Here is a 13,840-nt window from a genome sequence, read left to right on the forward strand (position 1 = left end):
TGGCGCTAACGGCAAAGAACCCACCTGCCAATGCTGAAGATGTAAGAGATGTGGGGTTCTATCCCTGGGTTGGGAGGTCCCCTGGAGAAGGAAATGGCACCCACTCTAGTGTTCTTGCCCGGAGAATCCCATGGACAAAGTAGCCCGGCAGGCTACAGTCCATAGGGTTGCAAAGAGTTGGACACAACTTAGTATGCATGTGCTTTGAGCCTACATCTCTGAGAAGGTCTCAAGTGCTCTAAACTGAATTTTTGCAAGATTTTAAAGAAGTGGGATAATAGATACAATGTTGTAAAATACTTTGCTAAAAGACTAGTATCCCGATGTTTTTCTAGTTTAGACTTCTATATCAGTTAGTTTTATGATTTAAAATGAAAGATTATCTTATAGTATCCAGTTAGTTATGTACTTGACCACCCCTCTGTGTTAGGCAATACTGCCTGTGAACACTGAATACATATGAAATAATAGGGACAATTTTCAGCTCTCTATTTTAAAATAATTTTTTTGTGGCTTTTGAATTTGAGGTAATTTCAGAACAGGTATCAGTGCATTATTTAATTTATAACAGCTCTTTCCTAGGAAATGCCATTAAAATAGAAGAAATTAAGTTTCAGATCCTATTAAATTCACATAAATCCTGTGAAATCTTTAGAATCACATTCTAGTCTGTCAAAAGTACTGAGATTAATGTAATTGTAACAGTATCAAATGGTGGTTATTTATATTTCTTTATTTAATTTTTTAAGCTGTGTGGCATGTGGGGATTTTAGTTCCCAGCAGGGATCAAACCCATACCCCTGCAGTGAAAGCTCAAAGTCTTCATTAACCACTAGACTGCCAGGGAAGCCCTGGGCATTTTTTACTAAACAATGAGATGTAGCTATTAGCACATCTGTGGTTAACACGTAGATTCAGTCTTGTGAAAAGGCCTGCATTGTTCAACTATGAGAAATGATAGCAATGGTAATTAAAGTCCTGAGTTAATTAAGCAGATTTGTACTGCAGGAACACAAAGAGGATTGCGGTTCACAAGTGGAGAACTGAAGAGTTGATGGTCTGAGAATAAGGAAGGAGAGAAATTTAGAGACTGTATGTGGGGATAGGTTTACATTTTCCTTACCAGTAGATGAGACTGTCTATGGAGAAACAGGCATGTTTCTAGAAGACTGATACAATTTTTGTGCTTTTGATTTCCTCTTCACAGTTTTGAAGAAGTACATGGAAAAGACTCATCAGAAAACAGTGATCTTTGGTCAGGGGAAGACTCTTCCATGCATTGCACCACTTCTAACCACGGTGGAAGAGACTCTGCAGGTCATCTCAGCTCGAGTCCAGGGACATTTTCCTGAGTGGCTCAATGGCTACCTACTTCGTGTTGGACCTGGGAAATTCGAGTTTGGGAAGGATAAGTAAGCGTTGATTTTGGAGAACAGTTTCGTTTTCTTAGCATGGGCTCTTTCTATGTAATGTGCATAATATCTGCTTCTTCTCAGAAGCTAACATTGCTACACAATCCCTTTGATCACAGCTGAGGAAACTATAGCTTATGGGGAAAAAAAAATGGAGATTTTAATTCTTCTTTAAAAGTCCTGACTTCTGCTTTGCAGACTATTATAAATTTTAAGTCGTCTGAAAGTTTAAAATAGAAGTGTCAGAAACTATCTGTATAACTACTGAGCTCTGTTTCATCACAAGTTCCTGGAGGAAGGGGCAATGTCTTCACTTCATACCACTCTCTTACCCAGTACTCCCCAGACTCAGTGGCTCTTTCAGTTCCTCAAACCAGGAATGTTTATTTTTGCTCAAGGTCTTGGCATTGGCTGGCTTATCTCTCTTCCCAAGTCTGATTCTTGTCATTCAGATATCAGCTGAAATTTCACATCTTTTGAGCTTTCCCTGATCTCCCAATCTAAAGGTGCTATTTTTTATATTATTTATTTTAATTCTCTGCATTATCAATAGCTAGTATATTTTTGCTTGTTTACTTATTAGCTGTGTTTCTCACTAGATGGCAGTTTCATGATGGCAGGGACCTTTTCTTGATCAACCCATATCTCCAGTATCTAGGATAGTGCTCTGTAGTTAAATAGCGCTCAATATATATATGTAAGTAAATGAGAAGCCCAGCAACTCATTGGTGTATCATTTCTCTGTGTGACTACTAGGGACATGAAGTGATGTGAAGAAACCATTGTGGTCGGGAAGAAATCTACTTTGCTTTAAACATTTAAAAATTTTAGAAACATTTTTTTTCATTGTGAAAGTTTTTACCTGTATTAAACTTTTTGAAATATAAAACCAAGTGAGGGAAAAGTGTGTACCACATCCTCTGTTAGCACTTTGAAATATTTCCTGCTGATCTTTCCCCCATCTCTATAGATTTGTTTTAAATAATTACAATCATGTGAAAAAAATTTTTAGTGAGGTATAATTGACATGTTAGTTTCAGGTGTACAACATAATGATTCAATATTTGTATATATTGTGAAATTATCATCACAAGTCTAGTTAACATTCCTAACCATACATGTTACTAAAAATTTGTTTTTCTTATGACGAGAAGTTTTAAGATTTACTCTTGTACATGCTGCGTGCTAAGTTGCTTTAATTGTGTCTGACTTTTTGCGACCCTATGGACTGCAGCCCACCAGGTTCCTCTGTCAATGGGATTTTCCAGGCAAGATACTGGAGTGGGTTGCCATGCCCTCCTCCAGGGGATCTTCCTGACCCAGGGATCGAACATGCTTCTCTTATGTCTCCTCTATTGGCAGGCAGGTTCTTTACCACTAGAGCCACCTGGGAAGCCAGAGATTTACTGTTAGCAACTTTCAAATATGCAATACAGTTTTATTAACTATAATCTGACTCTGTACTTCACATCCCTTATTTATTTTATAACTGGAAATAAATTTTCATCCCGTTTACCTCTTGCAATAACCAATCTCTTTCAACCACCAACTTATTCTCTGTGTCTCTGAGCTTGGTTTTCTTTCTTTCTTTTTAATCTTTAAGATTCTACATATAAGTGAAATCATGTGGTATTTGTCTTTCTCTGTCTGACTTATTTCACTTAGGATAATGCCCTCAAACTTTACTTATGTTAAAAATGGCAACATTTTCTTCTTTTTTATGGTGGAGTAGTATTCCATTGTGTGTGTGTGTATTTATATATATTCAGTTCAGATCAGTTCAGTCGCTCAGTTGTGTCCGACTCTTTGCAACCCCATGAATTGCAGCACGCCCGGCCTCCCTGTCCATCACCAACTCCCGGAGTTCACTCAAACTCACGTCCATCGAGTCGGTGATGCCATCCAGCCATCTCATCCTCTGTCATCCCCTTCTCCTGCTCCCAATCCCTCCCAGCATCAGAGTCTTTTCCAATGAGTCAACTCTTTTAATGAGGTGGCCAAAGTACTGGAGTTTCAGCTTTAGCAGCATTCCTTCCAAAGAAATCCCAGGGTTGATCTCCTTCAGAATGGACTGGTTGGATCTCCTTGCAGTCCAAGGGAATCTCAAGTCTTCTCCAACACCACAGTTCAAAAGCATCAATTCTTCGGCTCTCAGCCTTCTTCACAGTCCAACTCTTACATCCGTACATGACCACAGGAAACCATAGCCTTGACTAGACGGACCTTTGTTGGCAAAGTAATGTCTCTGCTTTTGAATATGCTATCTAGGTTGGCCATAACTTTTCTTCCAAGGAGTAAGCGTCTTTTAATTTCATGGCTGCAGTCACCATCTGCAGTGATTTTGGAGCCCCCAGAAAAATAAAGTCTGACACTGTTTCCACTGTTTCCCCATCTATTTGCCATGAACTGATGGGACCGGATGCCATGATCTTTGTTTTCTGAATGTTGAGCTTTAGGCCAACTTTTTCACTCTCCACTTTCACTTTCATCAAGAGGCTTTTTAGTTCCTCTTCACTTTCTGCCATAAGGGTGGTGTCATCTGCATATCTGAGGTTATTGATACATCTTCTTTATCCATTCATCCATCCGTGGGCATTTAGGTCCTTGTTATATAAATGATACATAGATATTTCTGAGTTACTTCATTCAGTATGACAATCTCTGTGTGTGTCATCCATATTGCTACAGATGGCATTATTTCATTCTTTTTAATGGCTGAGTAATATTTCACTATATATATGTGCCACATCTTCTTAATCCATTCACTTATTGATGGACATTTAGGTTACTTCCACATCTTGGCTATTGTAAACAGTGCTACAGTGAACATTGGGGTGCAAGTATCCTTTTGGACCATGTTTTTCTTTGGACATATGCCCAGAAAGGATTGCTGGGTCATATGGTAGCTATATTTTTAGTTTTTTAGGGAACCTCCATACTGTTTTCCATAGTGGCTGTATCAATTTATATTTCTACAAACAATATAGGAGGGCTCCCTTTTCTCCACACTCTGTCTAGAATTTCTTGTTTGTAGTCTTTTTGATGATGGCCATTCTGACTGGTGTGAGGGGGTATCTCATTATGATTTTGATTTGTATTTCTCTAATAATTCCCTAGAGAAGGAAATGGTAACCCACTCCAGTATTCTTGCCTGGAGAATCCCATGGATGGAGAAGCCTGGTAGGCTACAGTCCACGGGGTTGCAAAGAGTCGGACACAACTGAGTGACTTCACTATTCACTACTAATAATTAGTGAGGTTGAATATCTTTTCATGTGCTTCTTGGCCATCTGTTTGTCTTCTTTGGAAAAACGTCTGTTTATGTATTCTGCTCAGTTTTTGATTGGGTTGTTTTTTTTGATGATATTAAGCTGAATGAGCTGTTTGTAAATTTTGGAGACTAATCCCATGCTGGTCACATAATTTACAAATATCTTTTCTGTATCTGTGGGTTGTCTTTTTATGTTATTTATGGTTTCATTTGCTGTGCAAAAACATTTAATTAGGTCTTATTTATTTTTGTTTTTATTTCCATGACTCTGGGAGATGGATTGAAAAAATATTGATATAATTTATGTCAAAGAGTGTTCTACCTATATTTTCCTCTAAGGATTTTATAGGGTTTGAGCTCACATTTAGATCTTTAACCCATTTTGAGCTTATTTTTGTGTATGGTGTTAAAGAATGTTCTAATTTCATTTTTTACATGTAGCTGTCCAGTTTTCTCAGCACCATTTATTTAAGGGACTATCTTTCCACCATTGTATAGTCTTGCCTCCTTTGCTGTAGATTAATTGACCAGAGGTGAGTGGATCTATCTCTCGGCTTTCTGTCCTGTTCCATTGATCATATTTCTATTTTTGTGCTTGATGACTATAGCTTTGAAGTATAATCTGAAACCAGGAAGCCTGATTCCTCCAGCTTTATTTTTCTTTCCCACGGTTGCTTTGGCTGCTGCTGCTAAGTCGCCTCAGTCATGTCCGACTCTATGCAACCCCATAGACGGCAGCCCACCAGGCTCCCCCATCCCTGGGATTCTCCAGGCAAGAATACTGGAGTGGCCCTATAGAATGAGTTTGGGAGTTTTCTTTCCTCTGCAATTTTTGGGAACAATTTCAGAAGAATAGGTGTTAGCTCTTCTCTAAATGATTTGTAGAATTTGCCTGTGAAGCCATTCAGGTCCTGGACTTTTGTTTGTTGGGAGTTTTTTTTTTTCTTTCTTGTTGGGAGTTTTTAATCACAATTTCAACTTCAGTGCTTATGACTGGCCTGTTCATATTTTCTATTTCTTCCTGGTTCAGTCTTAGGTGATTGTACCTTTCTAGGAATTTGTTCATTTCTTCCATATTGTCCATTTTATTGGCATACAGTTGTATTGGCATACAGTAGTAGTCTCTTATGATCCTTTGTGTTTCTGTGGTTTCAGTTTAACTTCTCTTTTTCCATTTCTAATTTTATTGATTTGAGTCCTCTCCCTTTTTGTCTTGATGAATCTGGTTAAAGGTTTATCAGTTTTGTTCATCTTTTCAAAACACCAGCTTTTAGTTTCATTGATCTTTGCTATTGTTTTCCTTGTTTATATTTCATTTATTTATGCTTTGAGCTTTATGATTTCTTTCCTTCTACTTAGTTCTGTTTGTTCTTCTTTCTTTAGGTGTAAAGTTAGGTTGTTTATTTGGGATTTTGCTTGTTTCCTGAGGTAAGATTGTATTGCTATAAATTTTCCTCTTAGTACTGAAGGATTGGTTGGAGCATTTAATCCATTTACATTTCAAGTAATTATTGATATGTATGTTCCTACTGCCATTTTCTTAATTGTTTTGGGTTTGTTTTGTAGGTCTTTTTTCTTCTCTTCTCTTGTGGTTTGATGACCATTTTTAGTGTTGTGTTTGGGTTGCTTTTTCTGTGTGTGTATCTGTTGTAGTTTTTGGGTTTGCTATTCCCATGAGGTTTTAGTATAGCAATCTATATGTGACAAAGGTGTTTTAAGTTGCTGATCTCTTCCCTGCCTAGGGGAGTTCCTTTCGCAATTGTTGCAAAGCTGGTCCTTCAGTATTTGTTGCAAAGCTGATGCTGAATTCTCTTAGGTAACAGAGGCCTTCAAGAGGGCTCATGCCAGTGAGCACTCCCCAGAACTACTGCTGCCAGTGTCTTTGTCCCCACAGTTGTGTGCTCCGCCACCTCTGCAGGAGACTCTCCAGTACTAGCAGATAGGTCTGACCCAGTCTCTTGTGGGATCACTGCTTTTTTTCCCATGGGTCCTGGTGCACTTAAGAATTTGCATGTGCCCTTCAAGAGTGGAGTTTCTGTTTCCTCCAGTCTTGTGGCAGTCCTGCAATCAAATCCCACTGGCCTTCAAAGCTGGACTCTCTGGTGACTTCTCTTCCCGTTGCTGGACTCAGGGCTCAGAACCTTCCCTCCAGTGGGAGAACTTCTGTGGTATGACTGTTTTCCAGTTTGTGGGTCACACACCCTGTGGGTATGAGATTGATTCTATCAAATTGTGCCCTCCCTACTGCTTCACGGTGGCTTCTCTTTTGTCTTTGTGTGGAGGGTATCTTTTTTGGTAGGTTCCAGCATTTTTCTACTGATGGTTGCTTACAAGTCAGTTGTGATTCTGGTGCTCTCACAATAAGGGGTGAATGAATATCCTTCTACTCCACCATCTTGAGATCCCATCTTAGATTTAAAGGCAGTGGTGGAGACCTGAAGTAAACGTGACTCTTAACCTATGGACAGGAATAGCTCTGCTTGGTTATCCAGGTCATATCTGAAGCTTATTCCACAGAATTGTCTACCCCTGAAACCTTGAACTCTAAAACTCTACTCTGTTCTTAAAACCCCAATTTCCACACCCCTCCATTTCTGTGAAACTTATCTTTAATTGCTTCATGTTCTCGTCTTGCTGTTCTCCATCTTTTCAGTTTATCAGCTTTCCTTTAGTTTCTTCTTCCTGGTATAGATTCCATGATCTATAGATTTCTATAGATTCCTTCAAATACACTCTTACTGCCACCATCCTCTCTATCTTTGCCCTGGTGAGCTACCTGCCTCTGACCATTTCTTGTCCTACATTAGCCTATTCCTGGTTTCCTCTGCTCAGGTTTCCTCTGCTAAGCATTTCTAGAGGAAATCACATAACCTAACAGATTGATTCAATTATAGAATTATGATTTCCAGCGCCATCTGAGTCCTTGGTGCTGCCAGGAAACCTTTAGCTCTTTCCAGCTTCCCATGGGGTCCCTTTCCCAAAACTTCCTTCACTCTCCCTGTCCCTTTGACTGTCAACAGACAGACCTGACCACTTCATTATGGATAGAGGGACAATGGGATTTGAGCTCCTTGAACTGCCCTCTTCCTTACCTCCCTAGTTCCCCAGAGAGTTACTCCTGCCTTTCATCATCAGAGCGGAAAGAGGCCTCTTCCCCTCCTTTGACACCTTGCCGCATCATTCCTGCCCGCCCTTTGTGTCTGTTTCTCCTTCGCTATTCCCTCATGTCAGCCTGCAAGTGTCCTCTCATCCTGAAATCCCCTCATTCCTTCACAACTTCTTCTCCAACTAATACCCTCTCTCCTCCCCTCATTGTTTCTGTTTTCCTGCTTCCTGAGGTCTTTTCAGTTCACTTCCATCTGACTTTCCACCCCACCATGCTACAGTGCATGCATATGTGCTAAGTTGCTTCAGTCGTGTCTGACTCTTTGTGACCCTATGGTCTGCAGCCCGCCAGGCTCCTCTATCCATGAGATTCTCCAGGTAAGATTACTGGAGTGATTTTTCATACCCTCCTCCAAGGGATCTTCCTGACCCATGGATCAAACCTGCGTGTCCTGCGGTTCCTACCTTGCAGGTGGATTCTGTTACTGCTGAGCCACCAGGGAAGTGGTATCAGTTCTCAAAGAGGCCACCAGAGCCTAGTAAGTGTTAAATGAAATGGGTTTTCCAATTCTCAGTCTACTTTTCTACAGCATTTGACCTTCTTGTCAGTGTCCTTACATTCTCTGGTCCTAGACTCCCACATAACACTTTCCTGACTCTTCTCCTGCCCCTCTGATTGTATGTTCGAAAATAATTTTTTGCTGCTCACTTTGCTTCACTTGCCCCTTCAGTGTTGATGTGCCCCAGCCTCTGACCTGAGTATTCCTTCCTTTTCTTTCATTGTGTGATTTCTTTGCTATAGTAGAAATAGTATATTCTTTAGGGTAAGATGGAGTGGGTTCAGATTCCATGTTCACCACTTATCAGCACTATAATCTTGAGCAAGTTTTCCCATATGAAAAATGGGGCTAATAATACTGATTTTAATGACTGAGTATGAGGATTAAAGGAGATAATGCATATAAAGGGCTTCACTCAATGGCTGACAGGAATGAACACTTAAGTGCATTTTCTTTCTCTTCTTTCCCTTCAAATGCCCTCTTTCCCCATTCCCTTTCATGATAAGTAACTTCTAGTTCACCTTACTTTTGTAGATTCCAGGATGTGGAGTCAGCACTGGACTGAGATCTTTGTTCTGCCACTTGCCTGTCCTGTGACCTTGATTTGTTTTTGCTGTGAACCTTGGTTTCCACGTCTATACTGTGGTGATAGTAGTTCCACATCTGTAATCAATGTTGGGTCAGTGGAATAAATATTTATATATTTGACCCTTGAACAACACAGGGGTTAGGTGTGCCAAACCTCTGCATAGTGGAAAACTGTCTACAACTTATAGTCAGCCTTTTGTACCCATGGTTCCTTCACATCTGTGGGTTTTTAACAACCAACTGCAGATTGTATAGTTTACTACAGTATTTCAGTCCAGTTCAGTTTAGTCACTCAGTCATGTCTGACTCTGTGACCTCATGAACTGCAGCTTGCCAGGCTTCCCTGTTCATCACCAACTCCGAGGGCTTCCTCAAACTCATGTCAATCGAGTCGGTGATACCACCCAACCATCTCATCCTCTGTCATCCCCTTCTCCTCCTGCCTTCAATCTTTCCCAGCATCAGGGTCAATGAGTCAGCTCTTCACATCAGATGACCAAAGTATTGGAGCTTCAGCTTCAGCATCAGTCCTTTCAATGAATATTCAGGAATGATTTCCATTAAGATTGACTGGTTTGATCTCCAATGGACTCTCAAGAATTTTCTCCAACACCGCAGTTCAAAAGCATCAATTCTTCAGTGCTCAGTTTTCCTTCTGGTCCAACTCTCACATGCATACACGGCTACTGGAAAAAACTATAGCTATGACTAGGAGAACCTTTGTTGGCAAAGCAATTCTCTGCTTTTTAATATGCTGTCTAGGTTGGTCATAGCTTTTCTTCCAAGAATCAAGCATCTTTTATTTTCATGGCTATAGTCACCATCTGTAGTGATTTTGGAGCCCAAGAAAATGAAGTCTATCCCTGCTTCCATTGTTTCCCCATCTATTTGCCATGAAGTGATGGGACTGGATGCCATGATGCTTGTTTTTTGAATATTGAGTTTTAAGCCAGGTTTTTCATTCTCCTCTTTCACCTTCATCAAGAGGCTTTTAGTTCCTCTTCACTTTTTGCCATAAAGGTGATATCATCTGCCTATAGGGAGTTATTGATATTTATCCAGGCAATCTTGATTCCAGCTTGTGCTTTATCCAGGCCAGCATTTCACATGATGTACTCTGCATAGAAGTTAAATAAGCAGGGTGACAATATACAGCCTTGAAGTACTCCTTTCCCAGTTTTGAACCAGTCTGTTGTTCCATGTCCAGTTCTAACTGTTGCTTCTTGACCTGTATACAGGTTTCTCAGGAGGCAGGTAAGGTGGTCTGGTATTCCCATTGCTTCAAGAATTTTCCACAGTTTGTTGTGAACCACACAGTCAAAGGATTTAGAATAGTCAATGAAGCAGAAGTAAATGTTTTCTTGGAATTCTCTTCCTTTGCCTGTGATTCAACGGATGTTGGCAATTTGATCTCTATTTCCTCTGCCTCTTCTAAATCCAGCTTGAACATCTGGAGGTTCTTGATTCGTGTGCTGTTGAAGCCTAGCTTGGAAAATTTTGAGCATTACTTTGCTAGCATGTGAAATGAGTACAATTGTGCAATATTTGAACATTCTTTGGCATTGCCTTTCTTTGGAATTGGAATGAAAACTGACCTTTTCCAGTCCTGTAGCCACTGCTGAGTTTTCCAAATTTGCTGGCATATTGAGTGCAGCACTTTCTTTTAGGATTTGAAATAGCTCAGCTGGAATTCTATCACCTCTACTAGCTTTGTTCATAATGATGCCTCCTAAGGCCCACTTGACTTCACTTTCCAAATGTTTGGTTCTAGGTGAGTGATCACACCATTGTGGTTATCTGGGGGTCATTAAGATCTTTTTTGTACAGTTCTTCTATGTATCCTTGCCACTTCTTCGTGTCTTCTGTTTCTTTTAAGTCCATACCACCTCTGTCTTATTTTGCCCATCTTTGTATGAAATATTCCCTTGAAGTGAACTGAACTGAAGTGAAAGTCACTCAGTTGTGTCTAACTCTTTGGGACCCCATGGACTATAGAGTCCATGAAATTCTCCAGGCCTGAATACTGGAGTGGGTATCCTTTCCCTTCTTCAGGGGATCTTCCCAACCCAGGGATCAAATCCAGGTCTCCCACATTGCAGGCAGATTCTTTACTATCTGAGCCACAAGGGAAACTCATATTCCTTTGGTATCTCTAATTTTCCTGAAGAGATCTCTAGTCTTTAACACTTTGTTGTTTTCCTCTATTTCTTTGCATTGATCACTGAGGAAGGTTTTCTTATCTCTCCTTTCTATTCTTTGGAACTCTGCATTCAGATGGATATATTTTTTATTTTCCACTTTACCTTTTGCTTCTCTTCTTTTCTCAGCTATTTGTAGAGCCTTCTCAGATGACCATTTTGCCTTTTTGCATTTCTTTTTTTTGAGGATGGTTTTGATCCCTGCCTCTTGAACAATGTCACAAACCTCCATCCATAGTTCTTCAGGCACTCTATCAGATCTAATCCCTTGAATCCATTTGCTACTACCGCCATATAATAAGGGATTTGATTGAGGTTATACCTTAGGGACTAGTGGTTTTCCCTCCTTTCTTCAATTTAAGTCTGAATTTTGCAATAAAGAGTTCATGATGTGAGCCATATTCAGCTCCAGGTCTTGTTTTTTCTGACTGTATAGAGCTTCTTCATTTTTGACTGCAAAGAATATAATCAATCTGATTTCGGTATTGACCATGTGGTGATGTCCATGTGTAGAGTTGTCTCTTCTGTCGTTGGAGGAGGGTGTTTGCTATGATCAGTGTGTTCTCTTGGCAAAAGTCTGTTAGTTTTTGCTATGCTTCATGTTGTGCTCCAAGGCCAAATTTGCCTGTCACTCCAGGTTTCTCTTGACTTCTTACTTTTGCATTCCAGTCTCCTGTGATGGAAAGGACATCTTTTATTTTTTTGGTGTTAGTTCTAGAAGGTCTTGTAGATTCTCATAGAACTATTCAGTTTCCGCTTCTTCAGCATTAGTGGTTGGGGTATAGACTTGGATTACTGTGATATTGAATTGTTTTTCTTGGAAATGAACCAAGATCATTCTGTCGTTTTTGAGATTGCACCCAAGTACTGCATTTCAGACTCTTTCGTTGACTATGAGGCCTACTCCATCTCTTCTAAGGGATTCTTGCCCATAGTAGCAGATATAATGGTCATCTGAATTAAATTTGCCCATTCTGGTCCATGGTAGCTCACATATTCCTAAAATGTCAATGTTCACTCTTGCCATCTCCTCTTTGACCACTTCCAATTTACCTTGATTCATGGACCTAACATTCCAGGTTTCTATGCAATATTGTTCTTTACAACATTGGACTTACTTTCACCACCAGACACATCCACAGCTGGGCATTGTTTCTGCTTTCGCTCAGCTTCTTCATTCCTTTTGGAGCTAATTCTCCACTCTTCCCCAGTAACATATTGGGCACTTACCAACCTGGGGAGTTCATCTTTCTGTGTCACATCTTTTTGCCTTTGCATACTGTATATGGGGTTCTCAAGGCAAGAATGCTGAAGTGGTTTGCCATTCCCTTCTACTGTGGACATATTTTGCAGAACTCTCCATCAAGACAGTCTGTCTTGGGTGGCCTTACATTCAGTTCAGTTCAGTTCGGTAGCTCAGTTGTGTCAGACTCTTTGTGAGTCCCTATGGACTGCAGCATGCCAGGCTTCTCTGTCCATCACCAATTCCCGGAGTCCACCCAAACCCATGTCCATTGAGTTGGTGATGTCATCCAACCATCTCATCCTCTGTCATCCCCTTCTTCTCCTGCCCTCAATCTTTCCCAGCATCAGGGTCTTTTCCAATGAGTCAGCTCTTTGCATCAGGTGGCCAAAGTATTGGAGTTTCAGCTTCAACGTCAGTCCTTCCAATGAATATTCAGGATTGAATATTTCCGTTAAGATGGACTGGTTGTATCTCCTTGCTGTCCAAGGGACTCTCAAGAGTCTTCTCCAACACCACAGCTCAAAAGCATCAATTCTTTGGCACTCAGCTCTCTTTATAGTCTTACTCTCACATCCATACATGACTACAGGAAAAAACATAGCTTTGACTAGATGGACCTTTGTTGGCGAAGTAATGTCTCTGCTTTTTAATATGTTGTCTAGGTTGGTCATAACTTTTCTCCCAAGGAGCAAGTGTCTTTTAATTTCTTGGCTGCAGTTACCATCTGCAGTGATTTTGGAGCCCAAGAAAATAAAGTCTTTCAGTTTCCATTGTTTCCCCATATATTCGCCATGAAATGATGGGTCCAGATGCCATGATCTTAGTTTTCTGAATGTTGAGTTTTAAACCAACTTTTTCACTCTCTTCTTTCACTTTTATCAAAAGGCTCTTTAGTTCTTCTTTGCTTTCTGCCATAAGGGTAGTGTCATCTGCATATCTGAGGTTATTGATATTTCTCACAGCAATCTTGATTTCAGCTTGTGCTTCATCCAGCCCGGCATTTTACATGATGTACTCTGCACAGAAGTTGAATAAGCAGGGGACAAAAATACAGGCTTGACATATATGGCGTGGCTCATAGTTTCATGAGTTAGATAAGGTTGTGATCCATGTGAACAATTTGGTTAGTTTTCTGTGATTTTGACTTTCATTCTGTCTGCCCTCTGATGGATGAGGATAAGAGGCTTGTGGAACCTTCCTGATAGGAGGGACTAGATGTGGTTCTTACTCTGGTAGGCAGGGTCATGCTCAGTAAATTTTTTATCCAATTTTCTGCTGATGAGTGGGGCTGTAGTTTGTATTACCTCCCTGTAGTTTGGTCTGAGGCCAAACTGTGGTAAGGGTAATGGCAGTAACGGGGACCTCCTTCCAAAGGACATATGTCGGCCCGCAGTTGCTCCCAGGGCTGTTGTATTCAGTGCCCCTGACCCCGCAGCCGGTCTCTGTTAACCCACGCCTTC

General features: G+C 40.5%; 1 protein-coding gene across 1 annotated transcript in view; it reads left to right on the plus strand.

The window, feature by feature from the left end:
- The window catches only part of BCO2 (beta-carotene oxygenase 2), a 61,088-nt gene that overhangs the window by 273 nt on the left and 46,975 nt on the right, over positions 1-13,840 (plus strand). The window contains exon 2 of the mRNA XM_040257993.1: positions 1,208-1,412. Within this exon, the coding sequence (XP_040113927.1) occupies positions 1,208-1,412 (205 nt within the window). The remainder of the gene's footprint in view (positions 1-1,207; positions 1,413-13,840) is intronic.

This window comes from Oryx dammah, unplaced genomic scaffold (genome assembly GCF_014754425.2).
Source record: "Oryx dammah isolate SB20612 unplaced genomic scaffold, SCBI_Odam_1.1 HiC_scaffold_17, whole genome shotgun sequence".
Lineage (NCBI taxonomy): Eukaryota > Metazoa > Chordata > Mammalia > Artiodactyla > Bovidae > Oryx > Oryx dammah.